Below are 14,806 nucleotides of genomic sequence, written 5' to 3'. Positions count from 1 at the left end.
GGTACTACATTATTCTGACTCATGAAACAGTCCTAGGAAAGCTCATGAACTGAGAAACCAGAAATACCTGAAACTTCTGTTTCTTCCTCCTAATCAAAGTATCAAGAGAAACAGACTTCTATTTTGACTGAATATGTTGAGGAATTGCTATCAGTTATGAGGAAGAAAAAAGAAAAAAAAGAGACATATGGTTTTACCTGGAGAAACACGCACATCAAATACCTACAGCAAACAAGTCTAGGAACATCTGTGCAGACAGTATTATCCTACCATCACAGATCCTAAGGAATTTACTCTGCACTTGCCTATTCTGGAGTGGACCTTTCAAAATAGTTGCAATAGCATAGACAACAAGGGAAAAAAACAAATAGCAGCAAAACAAAGTAGCAGTAACGCCTACTTAGTCTAAACTGGAAAGCACAAGACGGATTAGAAATTCTGGGATAAAAATTTATTTTTCTGTATAATGAGAGCAATTTCCCCAGGGGGGAAAAAAAAAAAGTAATCAGTAAATAAGGAAAGTTAAACAGATTTAGCTATGCCTTGCAGAGAATCACTTCGTTCATACAGTTTCATGAACTCCATAAATATTTGTCAAAATAAGCGTTTCTGCCCAGTGCCTTGCTTCAAAAATTGTTTCAGAATAAAATAGAATATTTCAGTTGGAAGGAACCTATGACAGATGTCTAATCCAACTGCCTGACCAAAAGTTAAAGCATTAAAGCTAAGGGCATTGTTGAAAAGCCTCTTAAACACTAACAGGTTTGGGGCATTGACCACCTCTCCAGGAAGCCTGTTCCAGTGTTTGACTACTCTCTCAGTAAAGAAATGTTTCTTAATGTCAAGTCTTTTGTACTACATTTAATGTAAAAGCATCTTATATGTATAAATCAGATACTTCAAGATTCACTGATCAGATACTTCAAAATTCAAGATTCTAGTTAGCAGTGGTAGCTAAACAGAAATCATTACCATCTATGTTGCTTTGTACAATCTCATGTACTCTATGCATTATACATATGTTGACACAGACTGACCTATATTAAAAAGTAACATTTACTCACCTTCTTCACACATACTTTGCTTCAAATTTGACCTTATTTTAATGATCTGGATATCTGAATATCTTAACTTCCTTCTCTGTAATTTTTTTGTTTTAAAATTAACCCTTTGTTAAACAGTTGCTTAGCAGAAGTAAATCCAATTCCTCCTTCAGAAATGACAGAATTCTGGCACTGAAGAACAGACCACAGTAACTATAGAACTGAACATTTTAAAATCTATTTCTCTAGTTCCAAAAAAACCCAAACAACTGTGTTCATATAACTGGAAAAATACTTATTTATACATTGCTTTCAACAGCTCTGAAATCCTTAATGATAAAAGTGTGGTTTACTTCAGATGAATTTGTCAGAATCTCCCCAAGTGTAAAGGTTTTATGTTTCTCTTCATCTTTAGATTACATTTAAGTGCAAGCATAGATTCCTTGGTTATGAAATAAAGCACTCAGCAGTTTGCAAACACAAAAGTTAGTTACCCATACAAAATTATTTTTAGAAAATATACATTTTCTATATATTATATTCTCATATAAACATACACTACTTTTCTCACAGTACACTCCATGGGAAGAAGAATTGTCCCTAGTTCTTTAAACAGTTAATTAAACAAACGCATTTCTGTTTCCCTCACTTAATGCCGGGCTCATGTGCCTTTTTCAAGGAAGATCCTGAAAAAAAAAAAAACCCGATGCATCTCCTCACTTTTTGCTGTGCAGAATAATATCTACTACTATTTGTAACATAATTGTATTACCTCCCACTAGCCACTGTCCCTCAGCCTTAACTGATATTACTGGATTTACAACAGTGAGACAACACATGATCCAAAGAGCCTACTTGGGTGAAGAGTCCACTTGACTTCACAGAATCATAGAATACCAGGTTGAAGGGACCTCAAGGATCATCTGGTCCAACCTTTCTTGGCAAAAGCACAGTCCAGACAAGATGGCCCAGCACTCTGTCCATCTGAATCTTAGAAGTGTCCAATGTCAGGGAGTCCCCCTGGGGACATTATTCCAATGCCTGATTATTCTCATTGTGAAAAATTTTCCTCTTGTGTCCAACTGGAATCTCCCCAGTAACTTGTACCCATTACCCCTTGTCTTTTTCATGTGACTCCTTGTAAAAAGGGAGTCTCCATCTGCTTTGTAGCCACCCTTTAAATACTGGAACATGGAACAAGATAAGGTCTCCCCTAAGCCTTCTTTTCTCAAGGCTGAACAAACCAATTCTATCAGCCTTTCCTCATGTGGAAGGCTTCCCAGTCCCTTGATCATCTTTGTGGCCCTTCTCTGGACCCTCTCCAGCCTGTCTACATCTTTTTGGTATAGCAGGGACCAAAACTGAACACAGGATTCCAGGTGTGGCCTGACGAGCACTGAGTAGAGTGGGATAATAACTTCTTTATCTCTGCTGGTGATGCCCTTGTTGACACAACCCAGCATCCTGCTGGCTTTCTTTGCCACTGCAGCACACCACTCACATTGAGCTTGTAGTCCATCAGGATCCCCAGGTCACTTTCCACAGAGCTGCTCCCCAGCCAGGTAGACCCCAGCCTGTGCTGCACTCCCGGATTATGTTCTCCCAGGTGCAAGATCTTACACTTGTCCTTACTGAACTCCATAAGGTTCTTGTTAGCCCACTCCTCCAGCCTATCCAGGTCCTCCTGCAGGGTGGCTCTCCCTTCCAAAGTGTCCACTTCCCCACTCAGGTTGGTATCATCAGCAAATTTCATCAGGGTACACTTGATCCCATCTTCCAGATCACTTATGAAGACATTAAACAGTGTTGGGCCCAATATCGATCCCTGGGAGACCCCACTTGTGACAGGCTGCCAGTTTGAAAATGAGACTTCTTGCAGAGTAATTTCACAAACAACTTTTCAGTTGTAGTGCTAAGCTTAAGTAGTGATCCTTCCCTGGCTATTTACTTTCTCCTTCTGTATTCTGTCAGAACACAATAAAAAGCAAGCTATTAGCCTCCAGATCACTAGATTCAAAATGCCTTGGCCCTAAAAGCAGATTAGACAATTTCTCAGAATTTTATCTTCTTGTACAAATAACTGGTTCTCTTTGGAAAGGCTCACAGGTGAGAAAATGGTGGTTCTCCTGACTAAGAGGCAATTAGGACAACCTCTTTGCTTCTGTTCAGATTATCTCCACTCTTTGGGGCACTAGGAGGACTGGGAAGAAAGCAAACATATCTCTGATATGCAAGCTTAAGAAAACATCCACGATACCTCTTTATAACCTTTGCAGAAGTAATTGACTCTTCTTGTTCACAAGAAGATGAAGAAATAATTTTCAGCCTCCCAGTAACTTTCACTGTCAATTTAAACGTATATTGGTTCAGAAGCCATTCTCTTAAGGGAAAAAGAAAGGGAGAAGCGATAAGAAGGGTTAGACCAGCAGTGCTTCCATGAGTTTTATGACAACCCACAGAAAGTTTTCTCTGGCTAGATGTATGCAAACAGTTTTAGGATAAAACCTCTATTAAAACTGCTGACTACTCCTGAGGGTTAAAAAAACCCAAAGGAATTGCCAAGTTTTATTTAAACATAGCAGTAATTTTGCAGGAATTCTGTGGAAACAGACAGGAAGTACTGGATTATGAAAAGATTACTCTTGCAGATGAAGCAGACCTGAATACAATCTTGGACCGTTCCAGTTTAAATTAAAAAATTCCATTTAGGAATATCACAAATTGGTTGAACTCTGCTTCAGTATCAACCCAATTATTATGTGAAACCAACAGAATGAACCATCTACATTTATGTTTCTAAGGCTGGGCAGGTAAACAGTCTCTGGCTCTGAGCTACCAGTGACTTATCCTTGGGGATGGCACTAAGGATTGCTGGTGGTCAAAAGACCTAGTCAATCTAGTGTGAATTCACCAGTCCTTTCCAGGTACTTTCACGCAGTCCACCCAAATCCATGGATATGCTGTCCTATTTTAGACCTGATTTCTTTAGGAATGTATAGTTAATACAGTGTTTCATTAATGTATAACAATAAAACATACAGATTGCTTCTACACAGTTTTTCTGAAACAACTCTTTAAAAGGTATATATCGAAGAAGTTATTTACAAAGTAAATCAATGTAATACTCCTCATCCTTTCTCAGGCATTGCAGGGATGGTGGTGGGTGAGGCACTGCTTAGATCGGCAGAGAAAGAAAGAAAATGAGGAAAATAATACTACTACAGAAAGTCTTCACAATAATACATTCAAAGTTGTTACACACTTCCTAGAACCTAGCCCTTTTCCTGCTGTCAGACTTTCCTTTATACCACCCTTCTGAGGCCTAAGATTGTTGGCTTCAGCTGCAGAAGGGTGTTACAGTGAGCCATCCATCAGTGTCCTACATCCTGTCTGGGGAGAGGCATGAAGTTTACAGTGGTGGCAGGGGTGGAGCAGCTGGTCTCAGAAGGAGTATAATGTTGATGGCTTATTCCTCCCCACTCTGAGGATCCCCACCTGGGCTATTTTTCCAACATGCTCTTACATCTCACTCTTGCTTCAGTGGCCTGCAACTCCATTTTACATCCACAATTACTGTATATAGCATGTATCACAACTACTTGGGACTTGCTCTTTCAGCTCTTTTGGTTTTGCACAGCTCCCAGCCTGCACGTCTTTATCAACCACTGGTGACCTCTTTACAGCACTGGGGTCCCCAGTGGCATCTTGAGCCCCTTCTTTTCAGCTTCTGTTCCTGCTCCTCCACCCTGCATCCTGTGTCTCCACATGTAAGGCCTCTGCTATCACACCACATCAATGCTCTATCCTGTTCTTTGAAGATCACAAATACATCATTATACACAGAATAACTACTCGCTACTACTGTGTGTAGAAAGGAATAAAGTTATACCACACAATGACACAAAGACAGGCCAAAGTGAAACTAACTAAGCGGTAGCTAAAGGGTCATTAGAAAAAAAAACTGTTTGGGTTTGCAGCTGAGCAAACCCAAAGTTCCATGTAGGCAAAGACAAGTTTAGACAAAACCTGACAAGTCCTGAGACTTGCACCATTAGTGTGAAACCTGGGTCCTGTCCCTAGCAATCACAAGACTGAATTTACAGGGCAACAGATCTGCTTTAAATTCTAGAAGTCACATGGCTGCATGCTTAAAGTTCAAACAGTATAGACACATAGGTGAAAACCAAACCATGTAGGCTACCAGGAATGCATACAATTAATGCATTAATGATTAATATTTCAAAATAATCAGGAGATAAGTACAGTGTCTGGAGACAAGTGATCTTGCCAGAAATCAATGCCTAGGACAATCAAAGATATAACACACTTCTGGGTACCGCAGCCAACAGGAAATGGCTGGTTAAGACTTTCAAACTCCAATCAGAAGGAAAGGCAAAAATTCTGAAGTAGTACGTTTTGTTCCTCTGTGCAAGAAACTTGAAATTAAATTATCTTCATTACTGAGAATAGGAGTTGCTTAATTCCATTTAGCCCATTCATTAATATTAGATTTCTGTACAAATTGTGAAGTGGCATAGAACTGATCCAAACCAGGCATGGGCAACCAATTGTACTTCTGTTGAATTAACCATGATAAGGAGTTTATGCGGCCTTTATGCACATTATGCCTGGTGTGGGAATACAGCCAGTGTAGAGACTATCCAGCATAAACCCAGGACAATGAGGACCGACTGCCTAACTGAGCATAAAGCCTAGCAGAGCAATACTATCATAACAAACTTTCTGAATTAGCAAAGTGACCCTGTACTGTGTCAATATTTTACAACACTTTTACCATCTTTCAGATAACCATGTCACCTTTGATACACTACTAGAGGTCATAAAGTGATCAAACTACAGCTTCAATTTCCTATAGATATTAAAAAGTTACTCTCAAGAAGATAATTCTGATTGATAACTACTCATTCAGTAAGTAAATAAACATTAACATGAGGCATAGTGAAAATCTTGGCCTTTCTTGTAAGATACAAGTTTCATAAAGGCTGTGGCTCAATCACGAGAATACGAGAAAAAACCTAGGCTGGTCCACACAGTAACCACGAGGAGCATAAATCACCATAGATCACAACAAAAAATTAAAAACTTGAGAGCCCATTGAACTATGTTTAATTTTGTATGTTCACACACAGCACAAACTTCAAGATATGTGATAATCATCATCTACTTGTGTTCTCAGCACTAAATATGCTAATTCAGTCAACAAGATAGTAACTGCACTGATAATAGGGAGGACGGGAACAGAATATGAAGTTTTCTGAAGATTTAACTAGATTGGAATCAGTGAAGAATATCATCAGAGAGGGAGATACAGGATGACAGACACATGGCCTGAAGCTTACCTCAAGCTCACATAGGGCCACAAGTTTACACAAGTTTACGGCTGGTAAGTGAAGATTTAAGTCTAGGCACAGACCTATAATCAGTATGCAGCGCAAATACCCCTTCAGAAGAAGTTGAACCTTTGGGCTGGAAAACAGTAGTGGATTAAAAGATAAAGAGCAACCAACTGGAGGGCCAAGGTCCTGATCCTTCACCACATGACAATCGTCCAAAATTATGCCAGGCCGCAACAAAGAAAGATCACATAGCAGGTGACAGTGAAGTTTTCATCAGACCATGGATGCCCTTCGGGGCATGTGATGAAGGGAGCTACGGGGCACAGAGGTACATGGCTACTACAACAATTGATCCAGACAATAGTGGACTAGTACCAACACCAGAGGATTCTCTGGGATGACACTTTTAAGTTGTCCTGCCACATTAGATCTGGCTATTGAGCCAAATAATAGAGATTCCTGATTAAAAAAAATCTTGGAGGTTTGGAAATGCGTATCTTACAAGAGTCAGAAAGGAATTGTGAATCATTTGGTAGGCACCGAGTAGTAATAACTAGAAATAATTAAATTCACTCCTTGCTTTTCTAGCATTTGTAAAACTACAGACAATGCTGGCATTCAATAAGCCATGGGAATCATATGAAAAGTTTTTAGTCATAAAGAAACCCCAGAAAGAACATCACCTGATATCCAAAACATGTCTGGATTTTATATTTTCATAGACAATTTCTCATTCTACGAGATGCGCTTCTCCTAAAGGCTACCTGATGTGCCCCTGAAGCTAAAACAGGCTGGCTTGTAGAATAAGAAGTAGCGCAATGCCATCTGCAGAGTACTGGAACCTGGCTAATTCGATAACATTGACCGTATGGGCATGCAGGGCAAATTAACTTGGGAAGTGCTGACAGATAAACCATACAGAATAAAAAGCTAAGTGAACAGAAGCTGTATCCTTACTGAATAAGAAGAAAGAAAGGGAAAAAAGAGACAACAAAATATTATCTACAATCAGAAATTTATTTTGTGGCACAAACAGCTTGCACTGCTTCACTGACCACCAAGTTACACCACCTGTACAAATTGGAAGAAGTTCCCATATTTCCTATAATGAAAACAAGCAAAAAAAGAAAAAATCTAGAAAGAAAGAATAGTTATCAGCTGATAATTGTTGATGTAGTATAGCGACCAAATTGGTTCTACAACTCTTCAGGCATCAAGGGAAAACTAATCTCATGACCCAAACTATTTTAAAAGCATTGCTCCAGTTATTAAGGAATACACAACTGCTAATTATTACAGATTTTTCAGCATTCTCTGAACTTTGCAGTTTGTTCTTGCTGTATTTCACAATTTCATTTAACACTACTTTTTGAGAGCTTTAGCCAATGAATGTGTTTACAGATGAATCATAAACATGTGTTAATCATTAATCTCTGCCCCAATGACATTCATTTTACACTCAATTTTGAAGCAAGATTTTGTAATCAAAAACTGTCATTCCAGCACATAAAGAAGAAAGGAATCACCATGGAAATTCCCATCCTTCTGCACTTGACACTGAGACATATCAGGATGGGAGGCCATTTTTTTGAACAAGAAAAAAAAAAGCAGTTTTAACAAAACAGACATGGCTTTTGAGGATACCTACAGAGAAATTAACACTATAAACTATATACTGAAATTACTTACAAGTAAGGTAACTAAGGTCAGAACTGACTGACTGTGTTACATACCTACATTTCTTCAGGACTGACAGATTCTCAAATCACTACAAAACTAACGTTTGAAGAAAACATTGCAGGTACAGACAATACCTGGAATGAAAGAAACTCCCATTTTGAGTCAACTGGGTCAAATCCAGCATAAATGTTCTGACATCTGCAATGTGACAGGTTATTTGAATATAAGAATCAAAAAGTAATACTAAAGGTCCTGGATTGTTTTTACACATAGCAGCATGTCCTTCATGGGATCAGAGTTGTCTGTAGTTGTTCCCAGTGAACTTTGCAGAGACAGGCAGTAAGTACATCAGGGTGTTCATATGTCAGCCTAGCGACTGCTTCAGTATTGTAAATTCGCTCTTACTCTATTTCTCATCGTCTCAGCCTTCTTTCGAAATGCACCCTTGGTAAAACATCAAATCATATTTTATTTACTAAGAGAGGGAGTGGTCTGACAGTTTAAGTTTAGAGCATTGCCATTCTGTCCTCGGAGAAGTAGTGTTAGCAGCAACTCCCGACCAGCTTACATTAGAAAATGGAGCAACGGACTGTAGCACAAACTTTGTCTCATTTCCCATCAGGAAACAACACTAACAGTTCAAATTATCCACTAGAAGCTGCCAACTCCGCTGGTGAAAGGAACCACTGCTCTACAACTACTAGGGAATACTTCAGGAAGCCGCGGAACGTGAATGAAGATATGAATGTAAAAGCCCACAAATAAAAATAATTTTAGACCTCTAACACGAAATTCTCTGTGCTCAAAGGAAACAGCAGGATTTTTGAAACACCGATAAACAAACCATGGCCAAATAAACGTCCAGGAACATAGGCTAGGTTTTGCGTTTCGGGTGGGCATTTTTTTGATTTACCGGCAGCAGTGTTACGGTAAAACGTGACAGGGTAACACGCCCGGTTTCGTAACAGTTTTGCAAGAGAGCCCTGAACAACCCACGAAGGGGTTATTCCGGCCGTGCGCTCCCCCCGTCCCCACCCGCGGCACTCGGGACAGCTCCCGAAGTTAAACGCGCCGGAGGAAACGCCCTGCGCGCCCCGCGACGCGACTGCCGCTGCCCCGGCCGGCCGCCCCGCGCCCCGAGAGCCACCGGCGGCATCTGGGGCGGCAGCAGCGGCCCGTTTCGGCCAAGCCGACCGCTGCCCGCGGCCGCTGCGGGAGTCGGCGCTTCTCCCCCGGGGTCCGCCGGCAGCTCCCCTGCCGCGGGCCCGCCCCGCGGGCCGGCAGCCGGCCCCTGGCTGCTCCCCGGCGCTGCCCGAGCCTGAGGACTGACAACTTCCCGGTGCTCGCCCCGCTCTGCGAGGAGAGGAGGGAAAGCGCCTCGCACGGCGCCGGGCATGTGGAGCGCAGCCCCGCGCCCGGCCGCGGCCGCTTCTCCTCCGACACGCCCCGGCACACGGCGCGGGGCAGCCCGCTCCCCTGCCTGCCCCCTCCGACGCCGCGGGGCGAGCGGGCAGAGCGGCCCCGAGCTGCTGCCGTACCTGCAGGACACGGAGAGCTCCACCTTGGTGGCCGGGATGCTGGAGCTGAGCACGTTAAAATCCCCCACGGACGCCATGTTCGGAAACCCACCGCTCCTGCCCGGCTCCTGCTGCCCCGCCGGCTTCTCCAGCCCGAACATGGGGCAGCGCAGGCAGGAGGGAGCGAGGGAGGCAGGAGGGAGCGAGGGAGGCGGGCGGGCGGGAGGCCGGCGGAGAGGGAGGGGAAGAGGCGGCGCTAAGCCGCCCTCCAAGCGCGACGCCGCCGCCCGCGGCGCGGAGCCCCGGCCCGCACCGCCGCCCCGGGGCTGCCGCCGCCGCTGGGGGAGCGGGGCGGTGACGTCACCGCAAGCGGGAGCCGCGCGTGACTGCCCCAGCCCGGGGCGCGCGGGGCGGCCGACGGCCGGGGCGAGGGGCGGGCGCGCGAGGAGCACGCGGCGGCGAGAGGGCTCCTCAGCAGCGCGCGCCGCCGCCCTGCCCCACTCGCGCACCGGAGCCCCCCGGGGAGGAAGCGGCCGCGGGGCGGGCGCGGCGCCGGCGGGTGTGGGGCGGGGAAGGGCCCCGCTGGACGCTCGCTGGGGGCGGCCGCCGGCGTCTTCGCTCCCGCGCCTCCCCGGTCTCTTCCCGTCCCGTCCCGTCCCGTCCCGTCCCGCAGGTTAGCCGGGGAATTCGCTCCTTCCCTGTTTGCGAGCGAGCGGGCCCCGAGCAACTCCCGGCCTCCGCTGGAGCCGGCGGCTGGGGAGAGCGCGGGCGGGCCGCGCCCCGGCCGGGAACGTCCCAAACTTCAGCACGCCGCGCGCGGGCCCCCGGCGGGACAGACTCGTTCTCCCGGGCCACAGAGGAGGCGGCAGCGGGCAGCGAAGGCCGGGGCCGTTCCGGGAAGCGCCGTGCGGCAGGGCAGGGCAGGGCAGGGCAGGGACCGGGCGCGGTGGCTCCGCCGCTGGGCGGGCGGACTCGGCGCCGCCAGGGGGCGCCGCAGAGGGGCCGCGCGGGGCGGAGGGGTTGGGCAGCCGGAGCGGCGGCGTGTCCGCGGGGCGATCGCAAACGCGGGGAAGGGAAAAACAAACCTGGCAGATCAGGCGTTTGTGGTAATTGCCTTTGTAAAGAGAGCGATAGTTATTACTGCAAGAGGCTTGAGGGAAAAGACGCGGGTTTACCTTGGTTACTACATGCACTGACACGCTGAAAAATGGGAATTGCACTGTCTCGTGTACTTGCACAGAAACTTTTTTTAAAATGGCTAATCTAGTCGCCCTGAATCTGTTCATAGCCATTCACAGTAACAATAAAACTTCCATCATCTTATTTCTCATGTATTTAGTTTGTATACATTGTCATGGCATCTAAGGAGCCCCCAATATTCATTTCTCATCATGTCAGTTTGATGATACATGAAAGTGCTGCCATCCGTCCACAGATGGGAAGGTAAGCACAGACTCATGAAATGGTTTGGGTTGGAAGGGTCCTTAAAGATCATCTAGTTCCAACCCCCCTGCCATGGGCAGGGACACCTTCCACTAGACCAGGTTGCTCAAAGCCCCGTCCAACCTGGCCTTGTAAGGCACTGGCAAATTAAATGCCCTGTCTGTAGTCACACAGTATGTAGGACAGGTCAAAGATCACAGGAGATCACCCCAAATCCTGTCCAGAAGTTCTCTACTCCTCTGGCTGTTAATGGTTTTACACATAGAAATTAAGAAGTTTAATGTGTTCATTTGTAACAGACATCCAACTCTAAAGCCACAAACTTTGAATACACTCATTTTTAAATTTAATTTCTAAATTCTTGTTGATGTAATTCAAATTCCATGCATGATCTCAGGTAGTATATCAAAATAATGATGGATGGAGAACTTGAATGTGGACACCTGGTTAGCTTCTAGCCGACAGATTAAACAGTGAGAATACAGAAGACAGTAACATGGTATTATTTGCAGGACATACACTTCCTGTGCACAGCACACATCTGAAACATAACTTCAGTGGCAGAAACTCAAGGAAGATATCACTGGTATTTGTATTCATAAACTTTTAACTTGAACCCTACTTCTCATCTTCTGCCTCTGTTTTCAGGAAGGTGTCACCTGAAAGTCTCCTTCCTTTCTTTTCCTTCTATTGTCCGGTTGTTGAACACAAAGCAATTTCTCATAAGGTATCACCAAAGTATTTCCTCTTAAACCAGCCTGTTTGAAGTTTTCGGTACAGCCAAGAAACCACGTACCTTCACAAGTATTCTAGGTGTGTCTGCAGGCAGCCAAACCAGTAAGCTTACAGCTGAAATTGCTAAAAAAACCCAAAGGCAAATGTAGTTCAAAGTTTTCTTTTTCTGTCCAGTAGTGGCAAGGGATGGGTGAACGACCACTGGTGTTTTGAGAGTCTAATGCTGAGTACAAATAGGGTACTAAATAGGATGACTAAAAGCTAAAGAACAGTTTTAAAGAAAAAATTAAAACTCTTTTTCAGCATTATAATACCGTTCCTCCCTCTTTTATAATCTACTGCAAAAATCTAAACATAATCAGTGGATCCCACAGGGCATGGCATGAGTAACTTAAAAGACATGAATAGTTATTATAATAACTATCATACATTACTATATAACTATTATAATAACTATTGGCATGGGTAACTTAAAAGTATATCATGTAAGTGTGATATGATCTTTTATTCTTCCCTACTAATCCACTTTAGATCACAGCTTTGGGTTAAGCGGGGGTTTGGTTTGATCATTTTTATATTATCTGATCTCAGTGTTTTATTCTGCTTAGAAAAATGGAAATAGTTGGTTAGTGGTGATTCTGTAAATAGAGCATCCTATGAAAATAATGGAGGAGTTAAGGAAATTCAAGTCTTCAGTGTTGCTGGGGAGATATCAATCTTCTCTCATGTTTGTAAAGGCACAGCTATTTTGTCTTCTAATGTTTCGACTTAGAATAAGTACATAGTTCTCAAGCACTGAGGGTGATTTATATGGGAAAGAGAGAAACTAAAAACTAAAACAAGGGATAGTTGAAAGATATGCACCAATGGGGTTAAATATACATTATTATAATTCCAGAGATGCACCTTCTATTTGCTCATTCTTAAATGGCGCTGAGCTGTGGAGACTGGAACAGTGCCTAAGTATTAGGACAGTAGTTGGAATTTATGTACAAAATAGCTATCGGATTACAGCGTGAAAGAAACATCAGGGCCGCGTCTTGTATGTGCTATGCTGACAGTTGAATGAGATCATTGACTGTGAAAATTTTGCAGTGGAAAGCAGGACATATTTTCCTTGCTTTGTGATTGTTAGTTTATTATTGTCAGCTGTTGCTAATTATCCGATATCTACATAACTTGTTTCAATATGTGCAACCTAATTTAAGGAATGAGGGATATACTTGCAGTAATTACAGCATAAACTATGAACAAACTGCAGATTCCAGAATAGCTGTAATGCGTAACACTGAATGATTGCTTTAAAACATCACTGCTTCCAGGTTTCAGCAGTATAATTGAACCTGAATGCCACAGGATGCAAACATTGATTACTCCCCTCCACCCCCTCAGCTTTCTGCCTTGTAGATCATTAATTAGACATCTCAAGAAAAGAAGTTTTATGATTCAATCTTTGCACTCCTAAAAAAACCCCCCACACGAAACAACACGAACTATTCTGTAGAAAGTTAAGGAGCTGGAAATTACATCTATTCTTCTGTAGATGTGAAAGAATATGTGAATGAGTATAGGAGTGATATTAGAAGTCAGCTTCAGCATTATTGGAACAAAACAACTGTGACTATAACACAATACCATTTCCGTAACAACCAAAATACTGCTTACTAAGTCTGAATTTGTGATGAACATACCATATTCCCTGCTTCTTCCTCAAGTAAGTTCAGTAAATCCCTTAATTAACATCTGACAAACACCATCTTTTTATCTTAGCTGCTGTTAAACTGTTTCTTTCAAGATCCTGAAGAACAGAGTGAACCTAGCCATAACTTGGTCCTTCCTGAGAGCACTGAAACAATGCCAATATCCAAATACACACTGCAGTCTGAGAATTGTTATCTATTTCTTTCCTGCCTTTTGTTACTATACTTAGCTTCCTCTTTCTTTGCTACTGCTGATTGTTTTAATCTATTGACCAAAGAAAAGGTGTTTAGCTTTTGCTAGGGCAAGTGGAACCATCAGCACCACCATCATTACTGGAACCATCTGCAAGCACCATGACTGAATCCAGACCAAAGGCTTTAAAAGCCATGTGTGATACAACGTGCTGATGGATATGTTTAGTGCCTTTATTCTTCTAGTATCTCCTATATATCTCCTGTAACTCCATGATTTTGTAATCCGCTTTCAAAGCACACAAATACCGATGAAGCTCCGTTTTTGTGATAGTAAAGTCTAAAGGAGATGTCTGACTCAGAGGCTAGACATAAAGAAAAAATCTCCACTCCTTCAAGGAGATTAAATAAGAGTTTTTCAAGGGCTTATGTCTGCAGTCTCACAGGTGTCAAGGAGAATACATTTTTCAGTAAAAAGTATCTAGGCCTATGTTTCAAAGCCTTTGAAACCTACTCTTGCTGTCTGCAGGAGAAAAGAGCGCCTTGTCACCATGGCATAAGCATGAGGAAGTTAGTGAGTCATCAGAGCAGAGATAGCTAATGATTTCACCATTTCTCTACCATGACAAAGTTAGTAATGTGTTTGTTTGTATACCTCTCTACTGATTCTGTGCAGAATAAAATCACAAAGTATAAAGACCACTTCCCCTCTCCAAAGACACAAAGCTGTCTAACAAATACTCTCATCTCACTATATTATACTTATCTACACCAGAACTGGCTATGTTATCTATCAAAGCACGTTTAGCGCTAGATAAAGTTTCCTGGATTATTTCAAACTTTCTTCCAGTTTGATCCAGGCCAGAAGAGAAAGGTCATCAGCAGAACAACCATATGTCTTTTTCCTTCCACATCCTAAGGAAAGTGTTATTCCATAGGATCAGCATAGCTATTCCAGGTTAAGTAGCAACAGTTCCTGACACAGTTCTCAGTTTGTTCAAGAGCTCTTCAAAATGGCAAGATGCCTGAAGCACTCTCAGAGTCATCCAGGAGGTGTCATGGAATCCATTTCATGTCTTACACCTAGTACTACATGGTAAGGTCTCTACATTTATGAACAGAGGAATTTTAGATCTACT

The 14,806-nt window shown here is 43.2% G+C and overlaps 1 protein-coding gene across 5 annotated transcripts in view; it reads right to left on the bottom strand.

The window, feature by feature from the left end:
- Positions 1 to 9,811, bottom strand: part of CPNE8 (copine 8) — a 107,127-nt gene extending 97,316 nt beyond the window's left edge. For all 5 annotated transcript variants that reach the window (XR_012629138.1, XM_074870024.1, XM_074870025.1 and 2 more), the window contains exon 1: positions 9,619 to 9,811. Coding sequence is in view for 4 of the 5 variants with exons in the window: in XM_074870024.1 (XP_074726125.1) it covers positions 9,619 to 9,758 (140 nt within the window). In the remaining variant the exon portion in view is untranslated. The remainder of the gene's footprint in view (positions 1 to 9,618) is intronic.
- Positions 9,812 to 14,806: the final 4,995 nt, after the last annotated feature.

Source organism: Strix uralensis, chromosome 5 (genome assembly GCF_047716275.1).
Source record: "Strix uralensis isolate ZFMK-TIS-50842 chromosome 5, bStrUra1, whole genome shotgun sequence".
In the NCBI taxonomy this organism is placed as follows: domain Eukaryota; kingdom Metazoa; phylum Chordata; class Aves; order Strigiformes; family Strigidae; genus Strix; species Strix uralensis.
The sequence above is the reverse complement of the archived record's forward strand: the minus strand, read 5'-3'. Positions and strand labels throughout refer to the sequence as shown.